This window comes from Zophobas morio, unplaced genomic scaffold (assembly GCF_036711695.1).
Source record: "Zophobas morio isolate AGI-343-1 ecotype UQ-CSIRO unplaced genomic scaffold, CSIRO_AGI_Zmor_V1 ptg000004l, whole genome shotgun sequence".
NCBI classification, from domain to species: domain Eukaryota; kingdom Metazoa; phylum Arthropoda; class Insecta; order Coleoptera; family Tenebrionidae; genus Zophobas; species Zophobas morio.
In genome coordinates, this window is record NW_026972109.1 from 12,448,632 (window position 1) to 12,462,170 (window position 13,539).

Below are 13,539 nucleotides of genomic sequence, written 5' to 3' on the forward strand. Positions count from 1 at the left end.
TATGGGTACAAAATATAGCTATTAATGTAACTAGAATATTATGCGATTTATAGTAGTCGAGGACGTTGTCAGGTGACGAAGCGCAGCCGCTAATATTCGAGTTATATTCAAAGCTTTACCATATCACTGACAACACGTTGCTTATTTTTTTTTTTTCATCGAGAAACTCGTTATGGAAGGAGATTCTGAAGTGCTTGAACACGTTACAACAACAGTAAATAACGTCATATTAGATTTGTTATCAGATAAATCTAAAATTCATTACGAAAAAGAGTATTTTCAATTTTGTCAGTGGCGAGAACGAGAAAAGGTTCAAGAAGCTTCAGAAAACATTCTATTAGCGTATTTCCTGCATCTTACAAATCAGTATTCCCCATCTTCTTTGTGGCCAAAATATTCAGTGTTGCGAGTATGTTTAGAATGAAACGAAAGGGTTGCAATCGACAAATATGGTGCGCTAATAAGATTCATCAAAAAGAAGAATGTTGGTTACCGAGTTAAAAAATCACAAGTATGCACCAGAGAGCAAGTAGATGAGTTTATCCGCACAGCTGCAGATGAAGAGTTTTTAATGATGAAACCAGTCTGGTGACAACTTCGGGCAACGACCTTTTTTTCTTCGGGGATTATAAAGCCATACCAAATCTCCTGCCTGGAATCCTACTGAGTTACCCTTAAGGTCGTAGCGTATTTTCATTCTGTCACTCGCCACCCGGATCTTATGGCGCACCATTTCGTGAACGCCCAGCAGCGTAATCTATGACCTCCTTTGGTTCTTCACTCGGAGAGCCGAACAAGATGTCACAAGGTAGACGAAGTTCCCTTCCGAAAACTATGCGCGCCGGCGTCTGACCCGCAGAAACAGTGAAAGATGTCGATCCCAGTCTTTCTGATGTTTGGTCACCACTTTCGAAAGATGTTCTTCAATGATATGATTAAACCGCTCTACCATTCCATCTGACTGTGGGTGCAACGGCGTAGTCTATGTCTCCCGTATCCTTAGGACTTCAGTCACCCTTTGGTTTGACTCTAAGTTTCTGCCTTGGTCCGAATGGAGTTCCACTAGGACCCCAAACCTGGCGATCCAATTATCAAGAAGCGTTTTTGCAACGGTCATCCCTTCTTGGTTCCGTATGGCATAAGCTTCGGGCCATTTGCTGACTACTATTATGTACTTATTGACGTCTATTGTTGCATCGCCCTCTCGCTGTAATCCTTGGTCCCCTAACTTTAGAAAGCGTCTTGTTAATTCCAAAATAAGCATCAGAACCCCCATTGTGCATCTCTAGAAGTACTTCCTTGATTCTGCTGCCCGGAACCTTTAACTGCATGGTTTCACGCTGTTCGATCTTGTCGCAGTGTTTGCAATTTTTACACGGTCTTCCCTACAAAGAAGTAATGTGAAAGTCTACTAAATTTGGGAATAATTAAAGAATTTAAGAGCCCGCAGTGATGTTGAAAAAAGATCAATCATATTATGTGTTCTATTACCGATCCTACACATAGTGGACATAGGAGAGAATTTGGCGATATCAATTTCTCGGGCAAGCTATGTAAAAAATTTCAGAGTGGCGAGATACTAGACTTCGAGGATGATAATCTGGCTAGCATTAAAGGACAGTCTACACTGTTATTTATCATTTTAACTAGGAAGAACACAAACAATTTTTTACAAGTTTCCGTAAAACTGGAGAAAGTGAAGCGATTTAAAAGCTCAGATTGAGGAAAACCAATAGGTGGGTAAAAACTATTCCCTCAGTAAAACAAATATTTAAGAAACCTTCGTATGACACGTTCCATATGCATTAAATGAATGTTATGGCGAGGACACCAAATAATGCAAGCATAGTAAAGTTTGCCGCCAATTGATAAATTAAAAAGTCGAATGATAGTGTCACAGTATTGAAAATCTCTAGAGTTCCTTATGATGAAACCCAAAGTTTTCATGCAGTCTGCCACAACTTTGTTAATATGATAAGCAAATGTGAGCCTACTATCAAAAACAACCCCAAGATCCAAAACGGTCTGAGGCCTGGCTAAGACTACCCCATTAAGGACATATTCAAAGTGAATATTATATCGCTTTAAAGAAAATGACATTACACAACATTTATCTTGATTTAACAAAAGCCTATTCAAATTGCACCATACCACAATCCTATTCAAATTATGTTGTAACTTAAGGCAGTCATCAGTTGAACTTATTCTATTGTATATCTTGATTTCATCTGCATATAAAGAAAATTCAATACCTAATGCATTCGAGATATCATTGATGAACAATAAAAAAAGACGCGGACCAAGTACAGAACCTTGTGGTACTCCCGATAAAACAGTAATGACATCAGAATCATATCCACAGCAATGGACATATTGTTTTCTGTCACCTAAGTAGGACCCAAAAAAGCTAATTAATTGCATATTAAAGCCCAAAGCATAAAGTTTATCAATTAATATACCATGATCTAGTTTGTCAAAAGCCTTTGAAAAATCTACATATATTATATCGGTCTGTAGTACACAATCGATAGAGTCTGCGATAAACTGTGTCACACAAAGAAGATTTGTAACTGTAGAGCGGCCACTCATAAAGCCATGTTGACGCTCTGTAATTGAAGCAGCTACTTGAAAATACAGTCGTTTATAAATTAAAGATTTAAAGATTTTTGCAAAATTATTAAGAATTGAGACAGGTCGATAGTTTTCAACAGCAGTTCGAATTTTGCATTTATGAACAGGAATGATTTTGGAAAGCTTCCAACAATCTGGAAATGTTCCTAAGTTAACACAGAGATTAAAAAGAACAGATAACGGTTTAATTAAAACCCGAGCACAATCTTTTATGATAAATGCTGGTATACCATCAGGACCCTGCACATTGTTCGATTTAATTCTGTTGATAGCTTGAAGCACTTCATTTTCACTAACGATAGACACATTTATGTTCACATTTGTATTGTCATATTTAACTTTGTTAAGGTTACAGCTAGAACTAGGGATATAGGTTGATTCATAAAATTGTGCAAACGCATTAGCAATATTTTTTGCTCCTGTTACAACAGTATCACCAAGAGTCACACAAGATGGTATCCCGGTGTGTCGTCTTTTACGTCGTATATAACCCCAAAAAGTTGACGGATCTGTGTTAATCATGTCTTCAGAATTCTTGATAAATGCATTATAAGCTATTGATATTTCTCACCTAATGCTACGTCTCAATTCCCTGAATGCAAGCGCATCAGCTGTATTTCCATACTTTAAATATCTCCTTCTAAGCTGATTTTTTGAACGAACCTGCCGAATAATTTCAGGTGAAAACCATGCATGTATGTATTAGTGCTATTCTCTAAGCAAAAAATGCGCTCTGTAGCACTGTAACTCTGTACCATACAGTCTATAAAAAAATTGATATTCTCTATAAATAAATTTTCTGTAACCTACATTCTGTAACTTACAGTCTCTGTAAATTTATGGTGCAAGAAATTGCCTCTGTAAGTGCTTACATCTCTGTAAGTTCTTGAATTATTCAATGTAGTTACCAGTTGACACACACCAGCACAAGTAAAAAATTAGAGAATTAGAATTTTACTAATTACTAGCTTCAGAAAACATGAATCGGGCTGATCGAATTGTTCCAATATTTGTTTACCATCTGTTAAATGAACATGAAAGAAGGTAATATGACCAACTGAATCCTTTTGAAGTTTCATAAACCGAATTGAGAAACAATTTCCGATTGAGCAAAGAGTTAACACAAAAGTTAATTGAATGGCTGAGTCCATATATCCCAGATGGTGCTAGATCGACTGATTTACCCATTTATTTGCCGTTTCTTACTAAAATTGCAAATTTATTTTTTCATCATTGTTATCAGAAAAATCTTCGTTGTGATCAAATACCTTCGTGACTGGTTCACAGACGGCAAGAACAGCCTCAATCTTGATGTTCGTGGCTTTGGGGAAAACATTTGAGACGCGTACAGATATGTCACAATCGGCATTAATTAAGGCTCTCGCAATCATGAGGTTGTTCTTAGGGGTGTGCTGTGGTTGAATAATGCCGAGGGCAAATTCGGGTTTGATTTCTACTCTAAGTGGAACAATCGTTTTTGTATTCCCTCTGACTTTCACATTCTGGCACGCGATTAGTCTTATAGGCTTGGATTCAAAATTGCGCTGAATCAGGATAAACTCTTCATTGCCAAGACGTCAGTCGACCGTCAATCCATGGCAGCTAATCAAATCCATTCCCAATAAAGTCGTCTTCAATGTTAGCCACAAGAGCCCGATGTTTTATTTTCAGCTGACCAATGCAGATTTCTACCTCTGCTTCTCCCCTGATTGGTGTCGAAATTCAGGGAATAGTCCTTAGATCTTTAGCTCTCAAGAGTCCTCTACGTAGGATTGAGACTTCAGCTCCAGTATCGATCGTGATTGCCACGCAATTTTCATCAATCTTCCCCGGTATAGTTAGACTACTGCCTTTGGTGAAACTGCCTATTTTCAGTTCGCTGGGGACCTTATTCTTACCAGCCAGCAGATCCCCGAAAGTGCTAGCTGTTTTTAGTTTTCCTGCACATTTCGTTGAGGAGATCTATATATATATTAAGTGCTTCTCCTTGGACCTGGTGATCGAGCACGCGTTTGAAATGTCCCTGGCACCCATAACACTCCATGCTTTTCTTAGGAGGCGCACCGTTGTTTCGTCCTTGAGCTAGGCCATTTATTATTTGCTTGTAGAAATTTTGCAACAGCTTTTCTAACTTGTCGTTTTCTTCCGTTTCTAGTTTTGCCACTCTAACCTTGTGGCACGTTGTTGAAGAATTGTACGCCGCCTCCACTTCCAGTGCGCGAATCGATGATATTTGATACCTCGATATTTGTAAAGTTTCTGTCGGAAGCCTATCTTGAAAAGATGGTGGTGCGTCGGAGTATGCAAGACATACCAATCTCTTAATGTCTGTTTCAAATTCTTGAAGAGGTTCTCCAACTTTCTGGGTTCTTGTTTTTACTTATTTTGCAAAAACTTGTTTCAAATGTTCATTCCCAAACTGAAGTTTGAAAGCAGCAGTTAGGGCACTGTATTTGTTTCTATCTCCTTCAGACTGAGTTTGAAGTATCTCCAGCGCTGCTTCTAGTATGATGACCAAGGCATCTGACCGTCGTAGGTGTGTGGTTGAATTGTTCTGGGGGGCCGACGTCCCATAACCTGAACCAGTGGTTCCTGCATTTTTTATTGTTTATTCAAATTTCTTCATTTTACTTTTCATTCAATCTTCTATACATTCCACTGATTTCTCGAACTCACTCTTTAATTGATGCTCCATTGAGACCATTTGTCCTACAATAATGATAACCATAGTTATGATTGTTCTTCATTTATTAGCAACAGTATTAACGATCCTGGATTACATGTCTCTATTATTTGATGTCTTTGACAGTATTTTGAATCTGAAAGTATCATGCAATCCTGGCCCAGATGGTATTCCAAGCCTGTTTATAAAGAAGTGCATATTTACGTTGTCTCCTCCCATATGTAACTTATTCCAATTGTCATTGATTGATTTGAAGTTTTCAGATGCATGGAAAATTAGTTATATTGTCCCTATATACAAAGCAGGCCAACGTAATCAAGTTGATAGTTATCGTGGGGTGTGTAATCAAATGATATTACCAAAAATTTTTGATCTAATTGTATCTAAACAGCTATCATGGATGAGTTCTTCTATTTTGACTGAAAAGCAACATGGATTCCGTCCTAAGAGATCAACATGGGCCAACTTAATTGAATACTATTCTTATCTTAACGAATCTTTTGGGAATAGATGTCCAGTGGATGCAATATACACCGATTTTTCGAAAGCATTCGATAAAGTTAATCAGAGGATCTTATTATTAAAACTGTCCCATTTGGGATTTAGACGGGAAACGATTATCTGGCTGAGATCGTTTTTATGTGATAGATGGCAACAGGTAAGGCTAGGCAATTTTCTATCTGAGTCTTTTCAAGTAACGTCAGGAGTGCCACAAGGTTCGCATTGTGGTCCCTTTTTGTTTTTGTTATTTATAAATGACCTATCGCAAGTATTTCATCATTGTAATTTTCTATTTTTTGCTGACGATTTAAAACTTTTTAGTTGCATTAGATCTATTCAAGACACATTTCTTGTTCAATCTGTAATAAGAAGACTATAATACCTTTCGATTATGTACTGGATAATACTGTTATCGATCATGTTAATGAAGTTAAAGATCTTGGTGTATTATTCGACTCGTCATTATCTTTCAAGAATAATTACTTTACTGCTATAACCAAAGTTTTCAAACTGTGGGGATTTTTATGGAGAAACTGTAAAGATTTATCTCCTGCTGTATTGAAGATTCTCTATCGCTTCTTAGTTTGGGCTCACTTAGAATATGCTTCATCCGTATGGAGTTTAAACTTGGACAGCAACATCAGAAGGGAGAATAATCAACAACTATTCTTAATTTCCTCAACATGCAAACTTTACATACACGTAGAATAACTAGTGACTTAACATTTCTTCATGGGTTCATCAATAGTTCCATTGATAATAGCACCATTCTGGAGAAATTATCCTTCCTTATTAGCCCTCCGGAAATTAGAAACACCAGAAGCAAGCAAATTTTTAGAATTAGTTCGTTCGCCACAAATTTAGCTCATAATTACCCCTTTAGGAGAATGATGTTAGTTGTAACTGATCTTTGTAAGCATGAAACATTTAATTTATTGGATAGTTCAAAACAAGTGTTTAAGAAGAATTTAAGATTAATTTTGAAATAGTAGTTTTTAATTTAGTATTTCCTAATGAATATAATAATTTTAAGTGTTAAGTAAAAATTATTATTTTTTTTTATTATGTTTGTACCGAGCTATTTATTTATTATGAATTGTTTATTTGGTCTAATCTTATTATTTACATATTTATGTATATTTTGTAAATGGATTTCCGTTAATAAATTATTATTATTATTATTAATATTTTCCACATTTTCCAAATTTGTTTTTACGTCCTTCATTTCTTCTCTGATTTCTTCTATTTCATTCTTGTTTGCTTCCACATCCCTTTGGAATTTTCAGTTAGGTTGATTTGCTTATTTATTTTGACGTCCCTCATTTCCACTTTTCCGTTCACTGCTTCCATTGTTGCATTCATTTTCTCATCTCTTGCGTCCATCTTCTCGTCCATTTCTTTGTTTATTGCATTCATTTTTTCATCCATTGTTTCCCTTTTGAGTCCATTTTTTCGCCCATTTTTTTCATTCTTGCGCCCATTTTCTCGTCCATTTGTGCAAGCATAGGCATCATCTGCTTTACTTGTTCGTCCGCGGCTTGAACTCTAGTCTCTACAGGCATAAATTCTCCAGAATTCTTGTCCAATTTGCCCGGAAGTCATCGTAAAACCAGTTATTAATCTCAAATTTCACTTCCGATACCAGTGTTACGATGATCGGTGATCTATAAAATTTCAAAATAACAACGAAAATGATTAATTAAACCGAAAATAAGAACTAGCTTCGACACAGAATAATGTAGGTATGTATTTTTGCTTGTATTACTAAAGGTCTCATTTCTCTGACTATTATGAAAGCCAGGATTTCTGAAAATACAGAATTTAAACATAAACAAATATATAAAAAATACCGTAGTCTGAGGTAGAGTCATTAATAGATTACGACTGTTTCGCAATACCTGCAGTTGATAATCGCTTAAATTGGTTACAAAATGTGTGATTATTCTACAGAAAAGGTAAACAATGTTTATATCATTGTATGGCTTCTAATGTTCTTTATTAATTTCTGTAATCTTCATCACATTAGTATATTAAACTAGTTTTGGTTAAAAATACATTATACCCACTAATCTGAAAAATCCACTAGTTAGTTTTCGAAATCTAGTTCTCCAAAACACAAAGTAATTCACAAGGTTGCTATTAATTGGTTATAAATGGTCTTCTGATTACTCAACGATTAATTTTAGAGCACACATTTGAGTAAAAATTTGACAGTTGCGTGGAACCAAACGCTATCCCAGCTTTTAAAATCTATTCATTTGAAAACACTGGCACTTTCAAATATGCCAACTTTGACAGACACAGGTTGCAAATAAACCTCTCTCTCTTTGTGTCCGACTCGATTCTTAGAGAGTGTGTCGCGACCTAAATAATTTTAATTGACATTTTGGCCACTGAATCTTCATGCACATTTCCACAAGCCGACCAACAATCAATAAAAGTTACATAGTTTCTACATACCTAGTTGAGAAATCTGAAAGCAAGAGAGTCCACATGAGTGGAACGTTTCAACACTAGCAACAAAGAAAATATTGAGAAATAGCTTAAAAACTAATTCGGAAAACAAGAAGAGACATTTTTCTAAAATTTTCGGTATGTAGTAACATCCGGAATGGAGCCAAAGGTCAAGTGGTCCGAATGACTTGGACTTTCAACTTGACTCACTCACGAAAATTGCCAAACACTTAAAATGAGTAATTAGAGATATTTGGAAACACGTGCACCGTAGATCCTTCAGGAACCTTGAACACCTCATCCGAACCAAAAGTAGGCTTCTTATATAAACCCAAACAGCTGAAACACGCCGATATTATAATATGGCATAATCGAGGTAAAATTCAAGCCAAGGTCGTTCAAAAGTTCTTTCACTTTTGACAGTGAATTTCACTTTCATCATTTTGTCCCGTAAGAATTTCTCTCGCTCAAGCTTTAGGTGCGTTCGTAACTGCGTGCTTACGAGATCACATTCTTTCTACGATTAATAACATGCGTGAAAGAAGAAATTTTACGCGAAATGGGACTAATTTCGTAACAAGATCATTTCCTTGTTTTTTCTGGTGATAGATTTTTGGGTCAACTCAAATAAAGTTTTATTAATAACCTTGAACACTAGATGGAACTAGTGACGCCGATTGCTTAAAATTAAATTCAATTTGTTGGTTCTGTTTTGCCGAGAGAAAAGCCGTTAAAGTGACAGACGTGAACTTAGAGTTTCAGCAAATAAAACATGGAAAATTAACGTTATTAAAAGATTTCACTTTCAATTAATACGCAGCCGGTACATGCACCGAGTGTGCAATATTATCTTGTATGATTATATAATGCTGAGTCAATTTAAATTTTAAATGGTAAATACGATTCGTTATTTTTATTATTATTGCTACTGTTATTATTTATGAAGTCTAAGTTATATAACGAAGTCTAGAAGTGAAAATTTACGAAATCAACAATCATGTGGTTTCGGAAATTATTGTGGAAAAAATTGGGGAAAGATGGAATTATCTCACTATTAAAGATCTCTTGCTTGCAAAATGTTGTGAAATGTTGTGTTTGGACACCAGATGCATACTAAACTAATGATCGTTTGATTCAAGACCGAAAAGATTGTACAGGTGCGATTATTATAATTTTATTTTCTTATTGTTGTGTTTTATTATCGTTTTATTGTAATTCGTAAAGTTATTATTATTTTGTTGTTTATTTGCTATTGTGAAACACTCCTTCGGTAAACAGATGTTTATCCTTTTGTTTTAATTGTCTTTTTTATTTAGATTTTTTATTTTTAAGATGTACAAGTAATTTTTACACTAATTTGCTTGTCTATATTGTTACACCGAGAAAACAATAAAAATATGATCAAAGACAGCCATGGATTTTTCAAAGTTTTTCTTTTCAAACTTTGACGGTAAATTTTCAAAAATCCGAGGCTGTCTTTGATCGTGTTTTTTAGCTGTAGCAATTTTGCCTTAGATAATTTAACAATGGCATGTACAATTACATAGTACAAAGTATAAACCTGACACTAAAATTATGAAGATAAACACCCGACTTTCCGCACTGCCACCTTCGACCTTTAAATGTTAAATTAAAATTATAACTTTCTTGCCATAAATCAAAAAAAAAATTGCTGGTTAATGTATGACACAAAAACAATTTCCAATGATCTATCACAATCACCAATTCAATTATTATTATGTATATATGTATTTATATTACAAGAAAACATTGATATTAATTATCGTAGTTTGTTATGTTAAATTCTTGTCACATCTGCCTAGTATAATAGACAACGTAAAGACATTAGGATAAAGCGTATCAATAATTACGGGAATGGTATTAGTTAATTGAATGTTGTTTGTGAGGTGATTTAGAATATTAGGATGCGTATTTATTTGTGTATAAATGACACAATTCTATATATTTACTTTATACGCCAAAATATTAGCATAATTTATAAAATTTGTATGAGAGCAAATTAAGTGCATTATCGTTTTCGATCAACAATTTTGTTGGTAGGTTAATTCTGAAAATTATTGTCAACAAAAAATGTGGACGTTAAGTAATAGTAGTAAAAGTGGGGTAGGCACCCCTAAAAAAAAAGCTCTGCAGAAACGAAATATAAATAAAAACACGACAGTTAAAGAAATATATTGTTGCGAAAGAAACCCATACGACGCCTATGGGTTCTAGATGTACGGGGATGATGACGATTCATCGTCGATGACGGCGGCCAGGCGGTATTCGCTGTCGAAAAGCCTGGAAGCAGAAGTCGCGATGGGCAATCCAGAAAGACCTCGACTCCGGAACTTCTAGAAGGGAAGTGTGGCTTTAAATAGAGGCAATAAGTAATTCACTAAAATACTAGTAAGTAGAGAATAACCTCCGAAGAGACGATCTGGGTTATATCCTTCCGCCGTGAAGGAAGTTAGAGACAAAGAGGTAATGAGTAGTGCAGCGACAGAAAGAAAGAAAAGGGATAGAGAAGTAGAGTCGCCGAAAGAGAACGAGCAGGTCTTCCAAAGAACGAAAATAACAGTAAGATCACCTCTGCAATCGAGAAAGAAGTAAAATCAAGGAGATATAGAGATGGAGGAGGTCAAGGAGATGGTCAGCGAACTTGCGACACAAATCAAAGATGATATAAGAGAAAGTAATAAACAATTATTGAAGGAATGGAATACACAGCTTAAAGAGGAGCTTAAAATAATAAGAGAAGGATTAAAGCAAGCAACAGATCAACTACAGGAGCAAAATCAAGAAATTAGAGGTAAGTATGAAGAATGGAAGAGAGCTAAGGAAGAAATGAGAAAGAAAATGGGTGAAGCAGAAAGTCAACTAGATCGAATGGAGAGAGAAAAAAGAAGAAACAAAGTAGTGATGATGGAATTGGAAATAGAAACAGAAGAGCAGAAACAGATAATTGAAAAGGTGACAAAATTTTTAGAAGAGAAAGTCAAAGTAGAAAGTAAAGCTAAAAGCGCGTAAAAAATTGCAGAGAAAATTTATGTAGTGGAATTCAAAAACAGAGAAGAAAAAATAAATGTAACGAAAAGCAAAAAGAACTTAAAAAAATCAAAACAAGATAAAAGAAGAGCCAACAAAAGAGAGAAATAAACGAAAAATGGTTAGAATGGGATATAAAAAGTTAACTGTAGACGTCAGAAATTTTGAATGGAATGAAGAAGAGAGCAGACTCAAGAAGGCAGAAATTTTTTGTAAAGAGCCAAAAGAAAAGGAAGAAAAGGAGGTAAAATGGAATAAAATGAGGCAAAGGAAAAGGAATAAAGGATGCAGATAGGGAAATCGGAAAAATGGAAGCTGGTACAAAATTACGAGAAAAAGGGTACTGTTTTGGAATATCCAAGGGTTGCGAAAAAAGGAAAAGGAGTTCTGGGACTACGTGGAAAAATTTGATGTGATGGGGCTAACCGAGACATGGGTACAAAGAGAAAATTGGAAGAAATTGGAAGAAACACTACCACAAGAATATATGTCAAGGGGCGACAAAGGACAAGAAAAAAGGGAGAAAAGCGGGGGAATATTAATGGGAATTCGAAAAGAAATGCAAGAATTGGAAAAAGGAAATAATAATAAACACGGATTAATGAAGAACGTAATACAGCTGAATAACAATCGATGGGAAATAATAACCGTTTATAGTAAGAAAATGGAGGAAACCAAGATAAACATAGAAAAGGAAACAAAAGACAAAGCAAATAACAAAGAAGGGAAAATATTGTGGGAGATAACAGAAGAAATGGGATGGGAAATTTTGAATGGAAAAAAGGAAAGAGATGAAGAAGGAGAATAGACGTACGTACGTGGGAATATTATTAAGCCTGTAAGGTAAATAATAAATTAATACTACTACTACTACAGAAATGTTGTTGCTTTATCACCGAGTATGCTAAACAAGGGGTGCGATTTTGTTTCTCGATCGAAGTGATAAATTATCACTTGCGATAAATGCCATTGCGTAGCTTTTAAATGTAAAAGTTTGCATTTATTCTTTGCATATAAGCTTATTAATTGCTCAAAAGTTTACAATTACCTTAATTTTAACAACTTATAACTCAGAATTACGATTTTGAACTTCTATTTTGACATAACTTTCGAGGTTATGTCTCCAAAATGTATCACTTCATTCAAAGCTATCGAGAAAATATCACTCCATGAAGACTTGATTTCATGACAGAATCGAGAAATGTGACAGAAATGTAGCATCTCAACCAATCAGCAAACGAGATTTTATCGCTATCGAGTTTTTTTCGATAGAGAAACAAAATCCCACCCCCTGAAGTAGATCCATGTATCACAACTTGAAACTCGTATGCATTTTACAAAAAAAAGTGGTCTAAGGTTATTTCGACAGAACTTTCCTCGCTTCTGAAGTAGATACAATAAAACACACTCAGCTTTTTCGAAAAATTATAAAACTTGATTTTGTAAAATAAATTTTTTTTATAATAACGTAATGTTAAAGTAAATGTAAAGAAACGTACTATGGATATGTTTCAAGTAAGCCATTAACATTTTTGCAAGGATATGGATGTCAATGTGGTTAGGTGCAGTGTAATACTAGTAATAAGGTATTTTGTTTGGTCACTCAAGTAAGTAAGTAATTCTAAAGAATATAAATTCAATGATAAATTACAAGTACAGACTCATCATATTTTGTCACATTTTCGATACGATTTATTCGGCAAAATTTTGAGATGGCCTCATCAATTTTTTGGAGCAGATACATTTTGATTACAAATTTACCATGCTTACGATATCTTTAAAACGTCTACATGATTCCAAATCATTGGGTTTGCACTTCCTGATTTAATAAATCAAATAAATTGACTCATTCATTAATCTTTTTCAGACACCCTGTATAAGAAAATCTAAAAACAATTAATGGAATGATAAATCACAAGTATAGACTTATCATATTTTGCACAATTTAGGTAGTAGCACGAATAAATTGTGACTAACAATTTACCATCATTACGATAATCTTAATTTACAAAATTTCAGAGCATTCGGTTTTGCATTTTCAAAGTTAAATTGTAAAATGTTATAGAATTTTGATTTGTTTCCTACAAATCTGGATGTCTAGGAGTCTAGGGAAAAAACCCAACACGAATTCATATATCACAAATGCAAGAGTATCTTATTATAGAAAAATAAAAAAATATATTATTGTAAATTTTGGAGATGACGTCATGTCATTGGTGGTG

General features: G+C 34.7%; 2 protein-coding genes across 2 annotated transcripts; both read left to right on the forward strand.

Annotated features, from left to right (window-relative positions):
- The first annotated feature begins 5,348 nt into the window (after nt 1-5,348).
- LOC135135969 (uncharacterized) lies at nt 5,349-6,722 on the forward strand. The gene is made up of 4 exons (XM_064065082.1): nt 5,349-5,535; nt 5,578-5,651; nt 5,706-5,972; nt 6,699-6,722. The coding sequence occupies exons 1-4, from the start codon at nt 5,349-5,351 to the stop codon at nt 6,720-6,722; spliced, it is 552 nt and encodes a 183-aa protein (XP_063921152.1).
- Nucleotides 6,723-10,900: 4,178 nt separating this feature from the next.
- On the forward strand, nt 10,901-12,125 carry LOC135135985 (golgin subfamily A member 6-like protein 7). Its single transcript, XM_064065088.1, has 2 exons — nt 10,901-11,279; nt 11,680-12,125. The coding sequence occupies exons 1-2, from the start codon at nt 10,901-10,903 to the stop codon at nt 12,123-12,125; spliced, it is 825 nt and encodes a 274-aa protein (XP_063921158.1).
- Nucleotides 12,126-13,539: the final 1,414 nt, after the last annotated feature.

Excerpts from the sequence above, each read along its gene's own strand:
- LOC135135969 (XM_064065082.1), top strand. The coding sequence starts at position 5,349 with ATGATAACCATAGTTATGATTGTTCTTCATTTATTAGCAACAGTATTA. Across the intron at positions 5,652-5,705 it reads AAGTTGATAGTTATCGTGGG|CTATCATGGATGAGTTCTTC; the intron begins GTGTGTAATCAA and ends GTATCTAAACAG. Across the intron at positions 5,973-6,698 it reads TATGTGATAGATGGCAACAG|GAGAATGATGTTAGTTGTAA; the intron begins GTAAGGCTAGGC and ends TTACCCCTTTAG.
- LOC135135985 (XM_064065088.1), top strand. The coding sequence starts at position 10,901 with ATGGAGGAGGTCAAGGAGATGGTCAGCGAACTTGCGACACAAATCAAA. Across the intron at positions 11,280-11,679 it reads AGAGAAAGTCAAAGTAGAAA|GGTTGCGAAAAAAGGAAAAG; the intron begins GTAAAGCTAAAA and ends GGAATATCCAAG.